General features: G+C 46.5%; 1 protein-coding gene across 1 annotated transcript in view; it reads right to left on the reverse strand.

Moving 5' to 3' along the window:
* The window catches only part of CHTF18 (chromosome transmission fidelity factor 18), a 21513-nt gene continuing 8302 nt past the window's right edge, over positions 1-13211 (reverse strand). Inside the window, exons 17-22 of the mRNA XM_072119952.1 lie at positions 10121-10270; positions 7604-7734; positions 3567-3711; positions 992-1129; positions 779-836; positions 1-252 (exon numbers count right to left, since the gene is read on the reverse strand). Coding sequence (XP_071976053.1) covers positions 119-252; positions 779-836; positions 992-1129; positions 3567-3711; positions 7604-7734; positions 10121-10270 — 756 coding nt within the window. The 3' untranslated portion in view covers positions 1-118. The remainder of the gene's footprint in view (positions 253-778; positions 837-991; positions 1130-3566; positions 3712-7603; positions 7735-10120; positions 10271-13211) is intronic.

Genomic DNA, 13211 nt, shown 5'->3' on the forward strand with positions numbered 1-13211 from the left:
TTTCACATAATTCTTATTTTAATACAAAACACTTTATAAACATTATGAACAAGTCTTGGAATGATGCAAGGATCCGTTTGTTCCTCGCCCCTGTCCCCTTTATACATTACTGCCGCCATCATAGTAGATCCTTGATGTACACGTTCCTCCTCACAGCGTTGGAAACTCCTTCATTAAACCGGAACCAGACATGGCTGTTCCCCACCGCCGTCCCGATCTTCTTCTCTACACTTTCCTCCTGGTTGGAGCTCGCTGCGGAGAACGGAAAACACCCAATATCAGAGACGCCCGACACCCACATTATCAATGAGATGTGATGTCACCCCAGCACCACAGAGGCAGCTAAAGCCTCATCGCAAGACAAAGCCCAAAATGGATGAGGCGGCCCGAGCATCATCCTCCTATATGTTAGGGATAATGTGCAGGGGGGGGGGACTCCACAGAGGCTCACTATACATCCAGACCCCGGGTCAATGTGTATAAAATATGTACATGAAGATCTAAGTGATGGGATGCATCGTCTGAGCGGACGTCTCCTCGGTAAATGTTTTAGTCACTTTATTGGCCTCATCATAAAAATTTGATAGATCGCGATCCTAAGAATAAACGTGAGCGCTGTGGAGAACGGCCGCCTGCAATATTAATAAGTCATAGAGGAAGAGGAGGCTTAAAGGGAACCGAGCCGGGACAATACCCCACAGCATGGTCCGTACTGCCCCATAGAAGGGGCATCTACTACCAGCAGCAGCAGGCCAGGATTTTATGGCAGGCGTTGTACCTGTGACTGTGGAGATCACCTTCTTCACAACTTGACGTCCAAAGAAATCTTTTTCAGGCTGTAATATAAGACGAGGGCGTTTAGCGGTACAATAAATCCCAGTGCAGACGTGGTAGTCACCCACTCAGTGACACCCAGGACCTGCAGTGCTAAGGAGTTACCCCACTGCCAGGAATAGGGTGTACACAGAGCGCTGGTCCGGGCTCTTCCTACCTTCTCCTCAAACGTGGTGGTCGTCTTCTTCATGATATTCTCCAGCCGCTGCTCGTGGTTTAGGGTTGTGGGTTTGGCAGCAGGTTTGGCAGTGGACTCTTTACCGGGCTTCTCCTCCGATTTGTGGGTGTTATCTGGCTACAAGACATGTAGAAAAAAAAAAGGGTTAGCCCCAGCCAGAGGGCCGCGCGGGCGCCCCAGCCAGGGGAGAGGGCAGCGCGGGCGCCCCAGCCAGGGGAGAGGGCAGCGCGGGGGCGCCCCAGCCAGGGGAGAGGGCAGCGCGGGGGCGCCCCAGCCAGGGGAGAGGGCAGCGCGGGGGCGCCCCAGCCAGGGGAGAGGGCAGCGCGGGGGCGCCCCAGCCAGGGGAGAGGGCAGCGCGGGGGCGCCCCAGCCAGGGGAGAGGGCAGCGCGGGGGCGCCCCAGCCAGGGGAGAGGGCAGCGCGGGGGCGCCCCAGCCAGGGGAGAGGGCAGCGCGGGGGCGCCCCAGCCAGGGGAGAGGGCAGCGCGGGGGCGCCCCAGCCAGGGGAGAGGGCAGCGCGGGGGCGCCCCAGCCAGGGGAGGTTGTGCGCACTCTTTACTAAATGTAATCCGATTCATTTCACAAGTTTTCTGTTCCTCTGGAGGAGGAGGTTAGAGATGGACATGGCCAGGAGGTCGTCCTCACTAGCCACAGGTTTAGGTCCAATCTATGTGACCCTTATTGTCACCCCAATCCAGTGATTGCTGGTTCTGAAGGCATCTGCAGCCCCCAGTGATTTCATCATCCACCACCGCTCAGGACACAGGCGGCTCTACCCCTTCCCCCTCTGGCGTCTTCGCTGCCTGCGGGTCTCTGGGATACAATGTAAACAGAAAGACTCCGGAGACGCCATGTTACTCCACTCCGGGTCTTCTGGGAGCTTTGTCAGGTCACAGAGGAATCAGAAGGATAATGACCCAAGACCCCGGGGACCTCATCACCAGCACAACAAGTAATGAGGGAGGTAACAGCGTCACCGCACAAGTATAAAGAGATACCAGACAGGTAAATGAGAATATCCCCACATAGCAATAAGCAAGCCTCATACCAGCAGCACATCATACAGCGGAGACTGCTGCCCCCTATAGGTGCAGTACCAGCAATCGCTGCCTCCTGTGTGTACACAAGTCACACAACACAACAGGAAGTTTTTCCATCCTTGTGTTTAAAAATATACAGATCCGGTCATTGGTCCTTGTGTGACAGCGTTTACGTATTCCTGGGAATTAGAATGTCAGCTCAGAGGAGACGAGAACCGCTGAGTCATCTGCTGAGAGCGGAGACACCGCAAGGGAGCAGCAGGTGACACACAACTACAAGGGGCTGCAGAGCTGAACTCCTATAATAATGAGGAAGGAGAGACTGCACCAGCAGCAGAATACTGAGTGCAGCTCTGGGGTATAATCCATCCTGGATTATACCCCAGAGCTGCACTCACTATTCTGCTGCTGGTGCAGTCACTGTGCACATACATGACATTACTTATCCTGTACTGATCCTGAGTTACATCCTGTATTATACCCCAGAGCTGCACTCACTATTCTGCTGCTGGTGCAGTCACTGTGCACATACATGACATTACTTATCCTGTACTGATCCTGAGTTACATCCTGTATTATACCCCAGAGCTGCACTCACTATTCTGCTGCTGGTGCAGTCACTGTGTACATACATGACATTACTTATCCTGTACTCATCCTTAGTTACATCCTGTATTATACTCCAGAGCTGCACTCACTATTCTGCTGCTGGTGCAGTCACTGTGCACATACATGACATTACTTATCCTGTACTGATCCTGAGTTACATCCTGTATTATACCCCAGAGCTGCACTCACTATTCTGCTGCTGGTGCAGTCACTGTGTACATACATGACATTACTTATCCTGTACTGATCCTGAGTTACATCCTGTATTATACCCCAGAGCTGCACTCACTATTCTGCTGCTGGTGCAGTCACTGTGTACATACATGACATTACTTACCCTGTACTGATCCTGAGTTACATCCTGTATTATACCCCAGAGCTGCACTCACTATTCTGCTGCTGGTGCAGTCACTGTGTACATACATGACATTACTTATCCTGTACTGATCCTGAGTTACATCCTGTATTATACTCCAGAGCTGCACTCACTATTCTGCTGGTGCAGTCACTGTGTACATACATGACATTACTTATCCTGTACTGATCCTGAGTTACATCCTGTATTATACCCCAGAGCTGCACTCACTATTCTGCTGCTGGTGCAGTCACTGTGTACATACATGACATTACTTATCCTGTACTGATCCTGAGTTACATCCTGTATTATACCCCAGAGCTGCACTCACTATTCTGCTGCTGGTGCAGTCACTGTGTACATACATGACATTACTTATCCTGTACTGATCCTGTGTTACATCCTGTATTATACCCCAGAGCTGCACTCACTATTCTGCTGCTGGTGCAGCTCTGAAGTATAATACAGGATGTAACCATATTGTTCTGTCTCTTGGACCCAGTACAGATTGCAAAAACAAAAAACAAGTGACAATCATTGAGCGTCTCTCACCTTTCCCATGTTCCTCGCTTGCTGAAAAGCCTCGGATCTCCTCATTTTCTCCAGTTCTATCTCCCGGGCTATGAGCTGCTTGGCCTGGTATGTGAGCGGCTTCCGGATCGGGAGCTCTGGGAACCTGCAGACATCCTCCACATTGCTGCAAAATAGGATATTGTCACAATTAAAAGAAGTTGTTTAAAAAAATGACAGCGCCATTCCTGTCCAGTGGCTGTGCCCGGTATTGCAGATCCTTTTTCTGCCAAGCAAATACAAAACTGAAATTTGATGGAAGATTCTACATCTATAAGGCCAGCACAATTCTATAACAACAGGATAGAACCTAAAGATTATCACATGGCGTCACCACACAACATTATTCACACCTGGGTGAATGACCAAAACTATAAATATCCTATAGTGCCTCAAAAAAAATTACATTTTTTTTTTTTTTTAGAGATGAACGCCAAACCACATACAAATAACGAATTAGAAATTCCAAACGTTATTGATTACTCCTCGTATGTTACAAATATTAGATTTGAATAGATACAAAGTTTAGTTTTTTTAAAAATGACAAAAGGCACAGATGAAGGCATCACCCCCGGATATCACCTGGAGATATACACAAGGCGTGTATGGACAGGAGAGGGGTATATGCTGTATAGAAGCAGAGGGGGTGATGTGTAATACTACTAATGACAGATGTAGCAGAGTCAGCTCTGCTACATGTCTACTTAGCTGAGGTTTGTCCGCTGTATAATCAGCGCAATGGGTTAATGGCAGAGGAAGGTATCTATTGTAGAGATGAGGGCCATCTGCTGCAAACAAATGCTCTGCTAATGTAATACCCGACACAAGCTGATAACAAGAGAAAGAGAAAAGAGCCACCAGTAATCTGGTCTCCAGGAGAAGTCACCCGGGAGATTATGTAACGTACAGGATTAGTGACAGCTCCGCGCCTCTCCCCCTGCCAGGACCCAAACATCCCAAATGTAAGAGGGGGAAAGCAAAGACCCTGCATTACCGGATTATGTACAAGTGGTCAAATGTCTCCTCCAAAAACCTCTAATCCCAATGTTAGAGAATTATACCCCCCCCCCCCCCCCCGCCCCCCAACACACACACTATAGATAATCCATAGGAGAAGTAGTGTCATGTATGTACACAATGACTGCACCACCAGCAGAATAGTGAGTGCAGCTCTGGAGAATAATACAGGATGTAACTCAGGATCAGTACAGGATAAGTAATGTCATGTATGTACACAGTGACTGCACCAGCAGCAGAATAGTGAGTGCAGCTCTGGAGTATAATACAGGATGTAACTCAGGATCAGTACAGGATAAGTAATGTACACAGTGACTGCACCACCAGCAGAATAGTGAGTGCAGCTCTGGAGAATAATACAGGATGTAACTCAGGATCAGTACAGGATAAGTAATGTCATGTATGTACACAGTGACTGCACCACCAGCAGAATAGTGAGTGCAGCTCTGGAGAATAATACAGGATGTAACTCAGGATCAGTACAGGATAAGTAATGTCATGTATGTACACAGTGACTGCACCAGCAGCAGAATAGTGAGTGCAGCTCTGGAGTATAATACAGGATGTAACTCAGGATCAGTACAGGATAAGTAATGTCATATATGTACACAGTGACTGCACCAGCAGCAGAATAGTGAGTGCAGCTCTGGGGTATAATACAGGATGTAACTCAGGATCAGTACAGGATAAGTAATGTCATGTATGTACACAGTGACTGCACCAGCAGCAGAATAGTGAGTGCAGCTCTGGAGTATAATACAGGATGTAACTCAGGATCAGTACAGGATAAGTAATGTCATGTATGTACACAGTGACCTCACCAGCAGCAGAATAGTGAGTGCAGCTCTGGAGTATAATACAGGATGTAACTCAGGATCAGTACAGGACAAGTAATGTCATGTTTGTACACAGTGACTGCACCAGCAGCAGAATAGTGAGGGCAGCTCTGGGGTATAATACAGGATGTAACTCAGGATCAGTACAGGATAAGTAATGTCATGTATGTACACAGTGACTGCACCAGCAGCAGAATAGTGAGTGCAGCTCTGGGGTATAATACAGGATGTAACTCAGGGTCAGTATAGGATAAGTAATGTCATGTATGTACACAGTGACTGCACCAGCAGCAGAATAGTGAGTGCAGCTCTGGGGTATAATACAGGATGTAACTCAGGATTAGTACAGGATAAGTAATGTCATGTATGTACACAGTGACTGCACCAGCAGCAGAATAGTGAGTGCAGCTCTGGAGTATAATACAGGATGTAACTCAGGGTCAGTACAGGATAAGTAATGTCATGTATGTACACAGTGACTGCACCGGCAGCAGAATAGTGAGGGCAGCTCTGGGGTATAATACAGGATGTAACTCAGGATCAGTACAGGATAAGTAATGTCATGTATGTACACAGTGACTGCACCGGCAGCAGAATAGTGAGGGCAGCTCTGGGGTATAATACAGGATGTAACTCAGGATCAGTACAGGATAAGTAATGTCATGTATGTACACAGTGACTGCACCAGCAGCAGAATAGTGAGTGCAGCTCTGGGGTATAATACAGGATGTAACTCAGGATCAGTACAGGATAAGTTATGTCATGTATGTACACAGTGACTGCACCACCAGCAGGATAGTGAGTGCAGCTCTGGAGTATAATACAGGATGTAACTCAGGATCAGTACAGGATAAGTAATGTCATGTATGTACACAGTGACTGCACCAGCAGCAGAATAGTGAGTGCAGCTCTGGGGTATAATACAGGATGTAACTCAGGATCAGTACAGGATAAGTAATGTCATGTATGTACACAGTGACTGCACCAGCAGCAGAATAGTGAGTGCAGCTCTGGAGTATAATACAGGATGTAACTCAGGATCAGTACAGGATAAGTAATGTCATGTATGTACACAGTGACTGCACCAGCAGCAGAATAGTGAGTGCAGCTCTGGGGTATAATACAAGATGTAACTCAGGATCAGTACAGGATAAGTAATGTCATGTATGTACACAGTGACTGCACCAGCAGCAGAATAGTGAGTGCAGCTCTGGAGTATAATACAGGATGTAACTCAGGATCAGTACAGGATAAGTAATGTCATGTATGTACACAGTGACTGCACCAGCAGCAGAATAGTGAGTGCAGCTCTGGGGTATAATACAAGATGTAACTCAGGATCAGTACAGGATAAGTAATGTCATGTATGTACACAGTGACTGCACCAGCAGCAGAATAGTGAGTGCAGCTCTGGGGTATAATACAGGATGTAACATTAATTCACCATGTGACTGGTCACTTATATTTTCATGAATGAGCAGCTTATTATTATTATTATCACTATTATTATATCCTCCAGGCGCTGCTTATTCTACATCCCGTGTTACACATTCTCCCTTCTATATACAGCGCTGCACAAACTGGTAATTATAGTAATGACATAATTGATTCTCAAGAAATTACAGCAGGAAAACAAACATACATTGCAGCAGTGTAGGATCGGTTATGAAGGAGTTAAAGGCGTTTTATATACCAGGATATATGCCTGTAAGCTGTAACCCACCTCCCTCCACACTAATGGGGGGGTCCTCACTCAATGAAAACCATCACAATTTAATCAGATTTTTTCCCGTCAATTAGAAATTGTACAGCCCCCACCTCTAAGGAAACAACATAGCCCCGCCCACGAGGAGCGGTCCACTTGGCAGCTTTCCCATGTGTCACTATAAACCTTTCCTGTGGCTTCAGGACTTTGGATTTAAGGCAATACTGGGAGTTGTAGTCCTGCAATAGCTTGAGAGCCACAGGTTGGAGACCCGGTGGTGTAGTTGATATATAAATGAAAGGACATCAATGTCACATTTTGCCTCTCAATCAATAGTGTGTGCAGAGTATTGCAGCTCTTATTAGGTTTTGGAGGGAATAGAGTAAAAAGACGAGTCATTTTTCTCAAGAAGTAGGACACTATTGATCCGGGTGGAGGATGAGGATGATGGAGATACTCACGGGTCCAGCTTGTAGACATACTGGCCGTCCATGGTGCGCTCCTGGTGGTAGGTCAGGTTATAGGCCAGCATGGTGCTGATCAGGTCAGCCAGCTGCTGCTTCTCCTTCATACTGTACAGCTGAGTGTTCACCTGCGGGAGAAGCGCAAACACACGTCACTATAGGTGCAATGTATGCAGGGGGCACACCTGACCACTAGGGGGCACAACGCCTCTTCCACAGTCAAACCCCAGATGAAGTGTTGGCAAGAGATTATCAGCAAAAAAATTATTTTCATTAAGAATAGCGCCACCATTGCCTACAGGCTATGGTTGGTATTGCAGTTAGCAGTTATATCGTTTCCTACTAACTGCAGTACCAACCACAGCCTGTAATCAAGGGTGGCGCTATTCTTCTCTCTAGTAAGCCACAAGGGGGCAGTCTAGTCTTCCAAAGATAATTCTTTCTGCAGAAAGAGGAGATCAGAGAAACTGCACAGGTCTGAACAGGCGGCTGGGGTGATGCTGGGGGGCGGGGGGTAGGTATATAAATTTCCTGTTTACAAACACTTATCGGCCATCAATTATTCATCCAGGAAAGCGAGCAGACACAAGAGCGGCTTCCAAACATCGATCACAGATGAGCTGCTAACATTATTATTTTTTTTTTTTTTAAAGGAAACATATTGATCCTGACCGGGTGTGTGCACAGGGACGTAGAGGCCGGAGATTAGGAGACGTGGGCAGAACATTAGACACCGCTGCAGGATATGGACATGTGTAATCATATACAGATCATATACTGACTGCTGGGACCCCGTTACTCCATCTCCAGGGTGCCGCAGGTTGAGATCCCCATAGAGAACAAATGAAGACGGGGGAATGGGATTAGAATTTTTGTGGGGTCCCAGTGGTCAGACACCCCTACCAGGGATTAACTAGAAAGTCACATGTGTTATGTGGCATCAGGACTGGAAGTGTAAGTTTCCTTCATGCCCCCACATGTTCCTCATACTGGGGTTCTCTGCACAAATCCCTTTAAATACAAAGAAATAACACAGGATATAACAGGGGTAATTGTCAATTAATCAGAATTCTGTAGTGATCTGCACTAACACTATATGCACCACATTTATAAATGGTTATACAGGCGGTCCCCTACTTAAGGACACCCGACTTACAGACAACCCATAGTTACAGACGGACCCCTCTGCCCACTGTGACCTCTGGTGAAGCTCTCTGGATGCTTTACTATAGTCCCAGACTGCAATGATCAGCTGTAAGATGTCTGTAATGCAGCTTTATTGATAATCCATGGTCCCATTACACCAAATATTTTGAAACTCCAATTGTCACTGGGGCAAAAGAAAAAAAATTGTCTAGAACTTCCATTATAAAATATACAGTTTCGACTTACATACAAATTCAACTTAAGAACAAACCTCCAGACCCTATCTTGTATGTAACCCGGGGACTGCCTGTAGACACTTTTCTGGCACTACTGGTGCAAATAGTTCGCCAAAAAGGAGCGTGGTATATGAAACGGCCTCACAAAAAATAAAAAAAAGTGTGCATAAAAATACTACTGACCCGACGTAGTTTTGTCCTAGTTTTCTGGGGCAAAGTACAACTAGACCTACAACTTATACTAGGACAGATTTATCATCCAGCACCAGACACAGACTAGACTGTTCTATTCCACTCAAGATTTCTATAACTCTGCACTGACTTACCTTAGGACACTGCCCCATCATTGTGCACTTAGCTTCTCAGGTACAGAACAACCTGAGCGAGTACCAATAGCACAGAAGACTCTGATCCCTTGGACGCAGAATACAAGGTCGGCTGCTTTAAGCCAGAAAATATGAGTTTTCCGTGTAATTGCCTCGGCCCTTGGCTCACCCGGAGACACAGATTAAATTGCTTTTTATTCACTTCAATCACAATTAAATTAAAAGGATATGAGCCTGGGGCTTACAGCTCTATAAAAAGAGAAAGAAAATAACCTCAGACCCAGGGGGAGACAATGACCTTGTACGACACCTCCAGAGTCAAGACGACGTGGAGAACGCTGTCAGGATGGATCAACCCGGCAGGAGGAGAAGAAAGGGACAAAACTAAACCTGATGATGTGGTGGAGCGCACGGGCCTCATACAGACGGGAGCCCCGCTCAGGCCCAGCGCACATAATCACCCGAGCGTGAGCGCTTCTTACGGATCAGCAATCACATTGCACCCGGCTGGTTTAGTGTCTGTGACCAGCGATGATGACATTGCTCCGCACTTGAGCTGCGTACACAAAGCTGTAGCACAATTTTTATCGAGACCAATTATAATCGGCTAACATTTGGATGTATTGTAGTAACCAAGCAGTCACATTACACAAAATTTGGCTTAAAAATGTATAAAATATGAATGTAACAATCTCTGCTAAATTGTATCTTTGGTTTGGAATTTCTAAAACAAACAAACTTGAAGGTTCTAAACTGACAAAACAAACAGCAGCGCCACCTACAGGGGGGGACCGGTTACTACTCACCGGTCGCAGCTTGGGAGAGATGATATCCAGCAGCAGACACAGAGCATCCAAAACCAAGGACTGAGGCCCAACACGTGACCGGATGGCAGGGACAATTTCGGCCACCATAGCGGTCAGAAGATTCTGCATCTGGTTTAGTCTGGATTGGGCCTGTATATAGAGAATGAGATATCAAAAATTACAATAATAATGGTTGAAATAATTGGAAACCAAAATTTTCACAAAATGTATTGGTGCACTCAGAATTAGGGAACTGGGCCTTAGTGATTCGTGTTCAGTGGTGCAGCACAGCATCGTCTGTCAGTCTCCATTTGCAAACATGGGCTGCAGCAGTGACGTCAGGTTGATGGCTGTGACATCACTGCTGCATAACAGGGTAATTTCATGTTTTAGGATTCCAAGCTGCCTGACAAATTTTAATTACCCTGAGAAACACCGTTCTGTGTGGTGACAGCTCATCATATTGGAAGATAGATACAAGAGACATTCATTAAGCCCAACTACCAGATTCCTCTCTAGACTGCAATTGATCTCTGGGGTCCTCATTTTGTAAAGTGCAGATCCCCGGAGTGAAATCCCCTTGTAAGACTTATGGCAGCAGTGACATAACTAAGGCCGGGCATGCGAGTGCTGGACTGTGCCATAACCAGGTGCGGTTTTCTTCCCATTCCCTGGATCTCTCTCTTCTCCTCTTCCTCTCAGTGTTGGGGTCCTCAGGGCCCGGTCCTAGGTTCTCCTCTCCCTCTATGCTGCCCCCATGGGACAAACCATCAGGTACTGCTTTCAGAAGCATCTCTACAGTGATGATACCCAACTATATACTTCTCAATCGCTACAGGGGTACAATGGACCGCGTCCTGTATATCCGTGGTGGTCCCACCATGGAGAGCCCCACCTATCAGAAACTTCTGGTCTTTCCACCATCTACAAACCAATATTACCCAAAAAGAAAGGAAAGTAATGCATATACAATACCACATAAATTGCAAGTTTTATTTATTCAAATTTCTTTACCATGAATATATTAAAATAGACAAAGAACAGATATTGGAGCAACAACCAGAAAACATCATTGCACATGGCCCGAGTGTCAACAATAAGATATCATCACTAGTGTATCCAGCATATGTACAGTAGGGAAGTAGTAATAAACTATCTCAAGCAAATGAGGCTGTGTCCAGTGCAAAGTATAAAAGGGGGATGGGCTAAAAAGCCAAATAATACCCAAGGAAGCACAATACCTACAGCCCAACCCAGCAAGGAACACACAATGTCATTACACATTCAAACCACGGACCAAGACAAAGGGAGCCCCGACACGTGTTTCGCCAAACACTTGCTTCTTCTGGGGGAGTGCCGGTAAAGAGGAGCAGAGAGCTATTCAACTGAACCCTAACCAATCATTGAGCCTGTCCACACGTGGAGATGATGACAGCGTCTGCAGATAAGCGTAGACTGGAATCACAAATGCCGAAATATCGCGAGACGCGATCACATGACCGTTGTATACTTGCGTGTCGCGGCTCCGGTCATGTGACTTCGGTCACGTGATCGCGTCTCACGATATTTCGGCATTTGTGATTCCAGTCTTCGCTATATCTTATTGTTGACACTCGGGCCATGTGCAATGATGTTTTCTGTTTGTGCCAGTCACTGCACTGGCTGCCTGCTCCTTCTGAATACAGTTAAAACTAATAACCCTCATCCACAAAGCTCGGCACAATGCTGCACCTCCCCATCCCTCGTTTCAGTCTATTGCCCAAACTGTGCTCTGACAGTAATCTTTTATTATTCTCTTCCCTTCTGCAGTACTTCTCCTGAGCTGTGCCAATTCCCTGGAATGACTTTCCCTGGACTATCAGACTAATACCCTCCCTCCAGAGCCTCAAACCTGATCTTAAAACCCATCTTTTTAGGCAGCTTATCACAATTGCTAACTGCATGAAACTTCACCTCTCTAACCCGCCCTGTGTCCTCCCATCAGTGTTATCCAGCATACACCAAATACCAAGCTCCAGACTTCTCTGAGGTCCCATTCACCTTGTACATTGTATATAACATACGGCTGATGACTGGTTCAAGTAGCAGAATGTTTATCAACTCAATAACTTTATTCCATTTGCTTATTAAAAAAAAAAAAAAAAAAAAAAAAAAAAAAAAAAAAAGCTCCTATACCTCTTGTGTCCCCCCCTCATCCTCAGACTGTAAGCTCTTGTGTCACCCCCTCATCCTCATAGACTGTAAGCTCTCGTGTCACCCCCTCATCCTCATAGACTGTAAGCTCCTGTGTTACCCCCTCATCCTCATAGACTGTAAGCTCTTGTGTCACCCCCTCATCCTCATAGACTGTAAGCTCTTGTGTCATTCCCTCATCCTCATAGACTGTAAGCTCTTGTGTCCCCCCTCATCCTCATAGACTGTAAGCTCTCGTGTCACCCCCTCATCCTCATAGACTGTAAGCTCTCGTGTCACCCCCTCATCCTTATAGACTGTAAGCTCCTGTGTTACCCCCTCATCCTCATAGACTGTAAGCTCTTGTGTCACCCCCTCATCCTCATAGACTGTAAGCTCCTGTGTCACCCCCTCATCCTCATAGACTGTAAGCTCTCGTGTCACCCCCTCATCCTCATAGACTGTAAGCTCTCGTGTCATTCCCTCATCCTCATAGACTGTAAGCTCTCGTGTCACCCCCTCATCCTCATAGACTGTAAGCTCTTGTGTCATCCCCTCCTCCTCATAGATTGTAAGCTCTTGTGTCACCCCCTCATCCTCATAGACTGTAAGCTCCTGTGTCACCCCCTCATCCTCATAGACTGTAAGCTCTCGTGTCACCCCTTCATCCTCATAGACTGTAAGCTCTTGTGTCATTCCCTCATCCTCATAGACTGTAAGCTCTTGTGTCCCCCCCTCATCCTCATAGACTGTAAGCTCTCGTGTCACCCCCTCATCCTCATAGACTGTAAGCTCTTGTGTCATCCCCTTATCCTCATAGACTGTAAGCTCTTGTGTCATCCCCTCCTCCTCATAGACTGTAAGCTCTTGTGTCACCCCCTCATCCTCATAGACTGTAAGCTCTTGTGTCACCCCCTCA

This window comes from Engystomops pustulosus, chromosome 8, assembly GCF_040894005.1.
Source record: "Engystomops pustulosus chromosome 8, aEngPut4.maternal, whole genome shotgun sequence".
In the NCBI taxonomy this organism is placed as follows: Eukaryota; Metazoa; Chordata; class Amphibia; order Anura; family Leptodactylidae; genus Engystomops; species Engystomops pustulosus.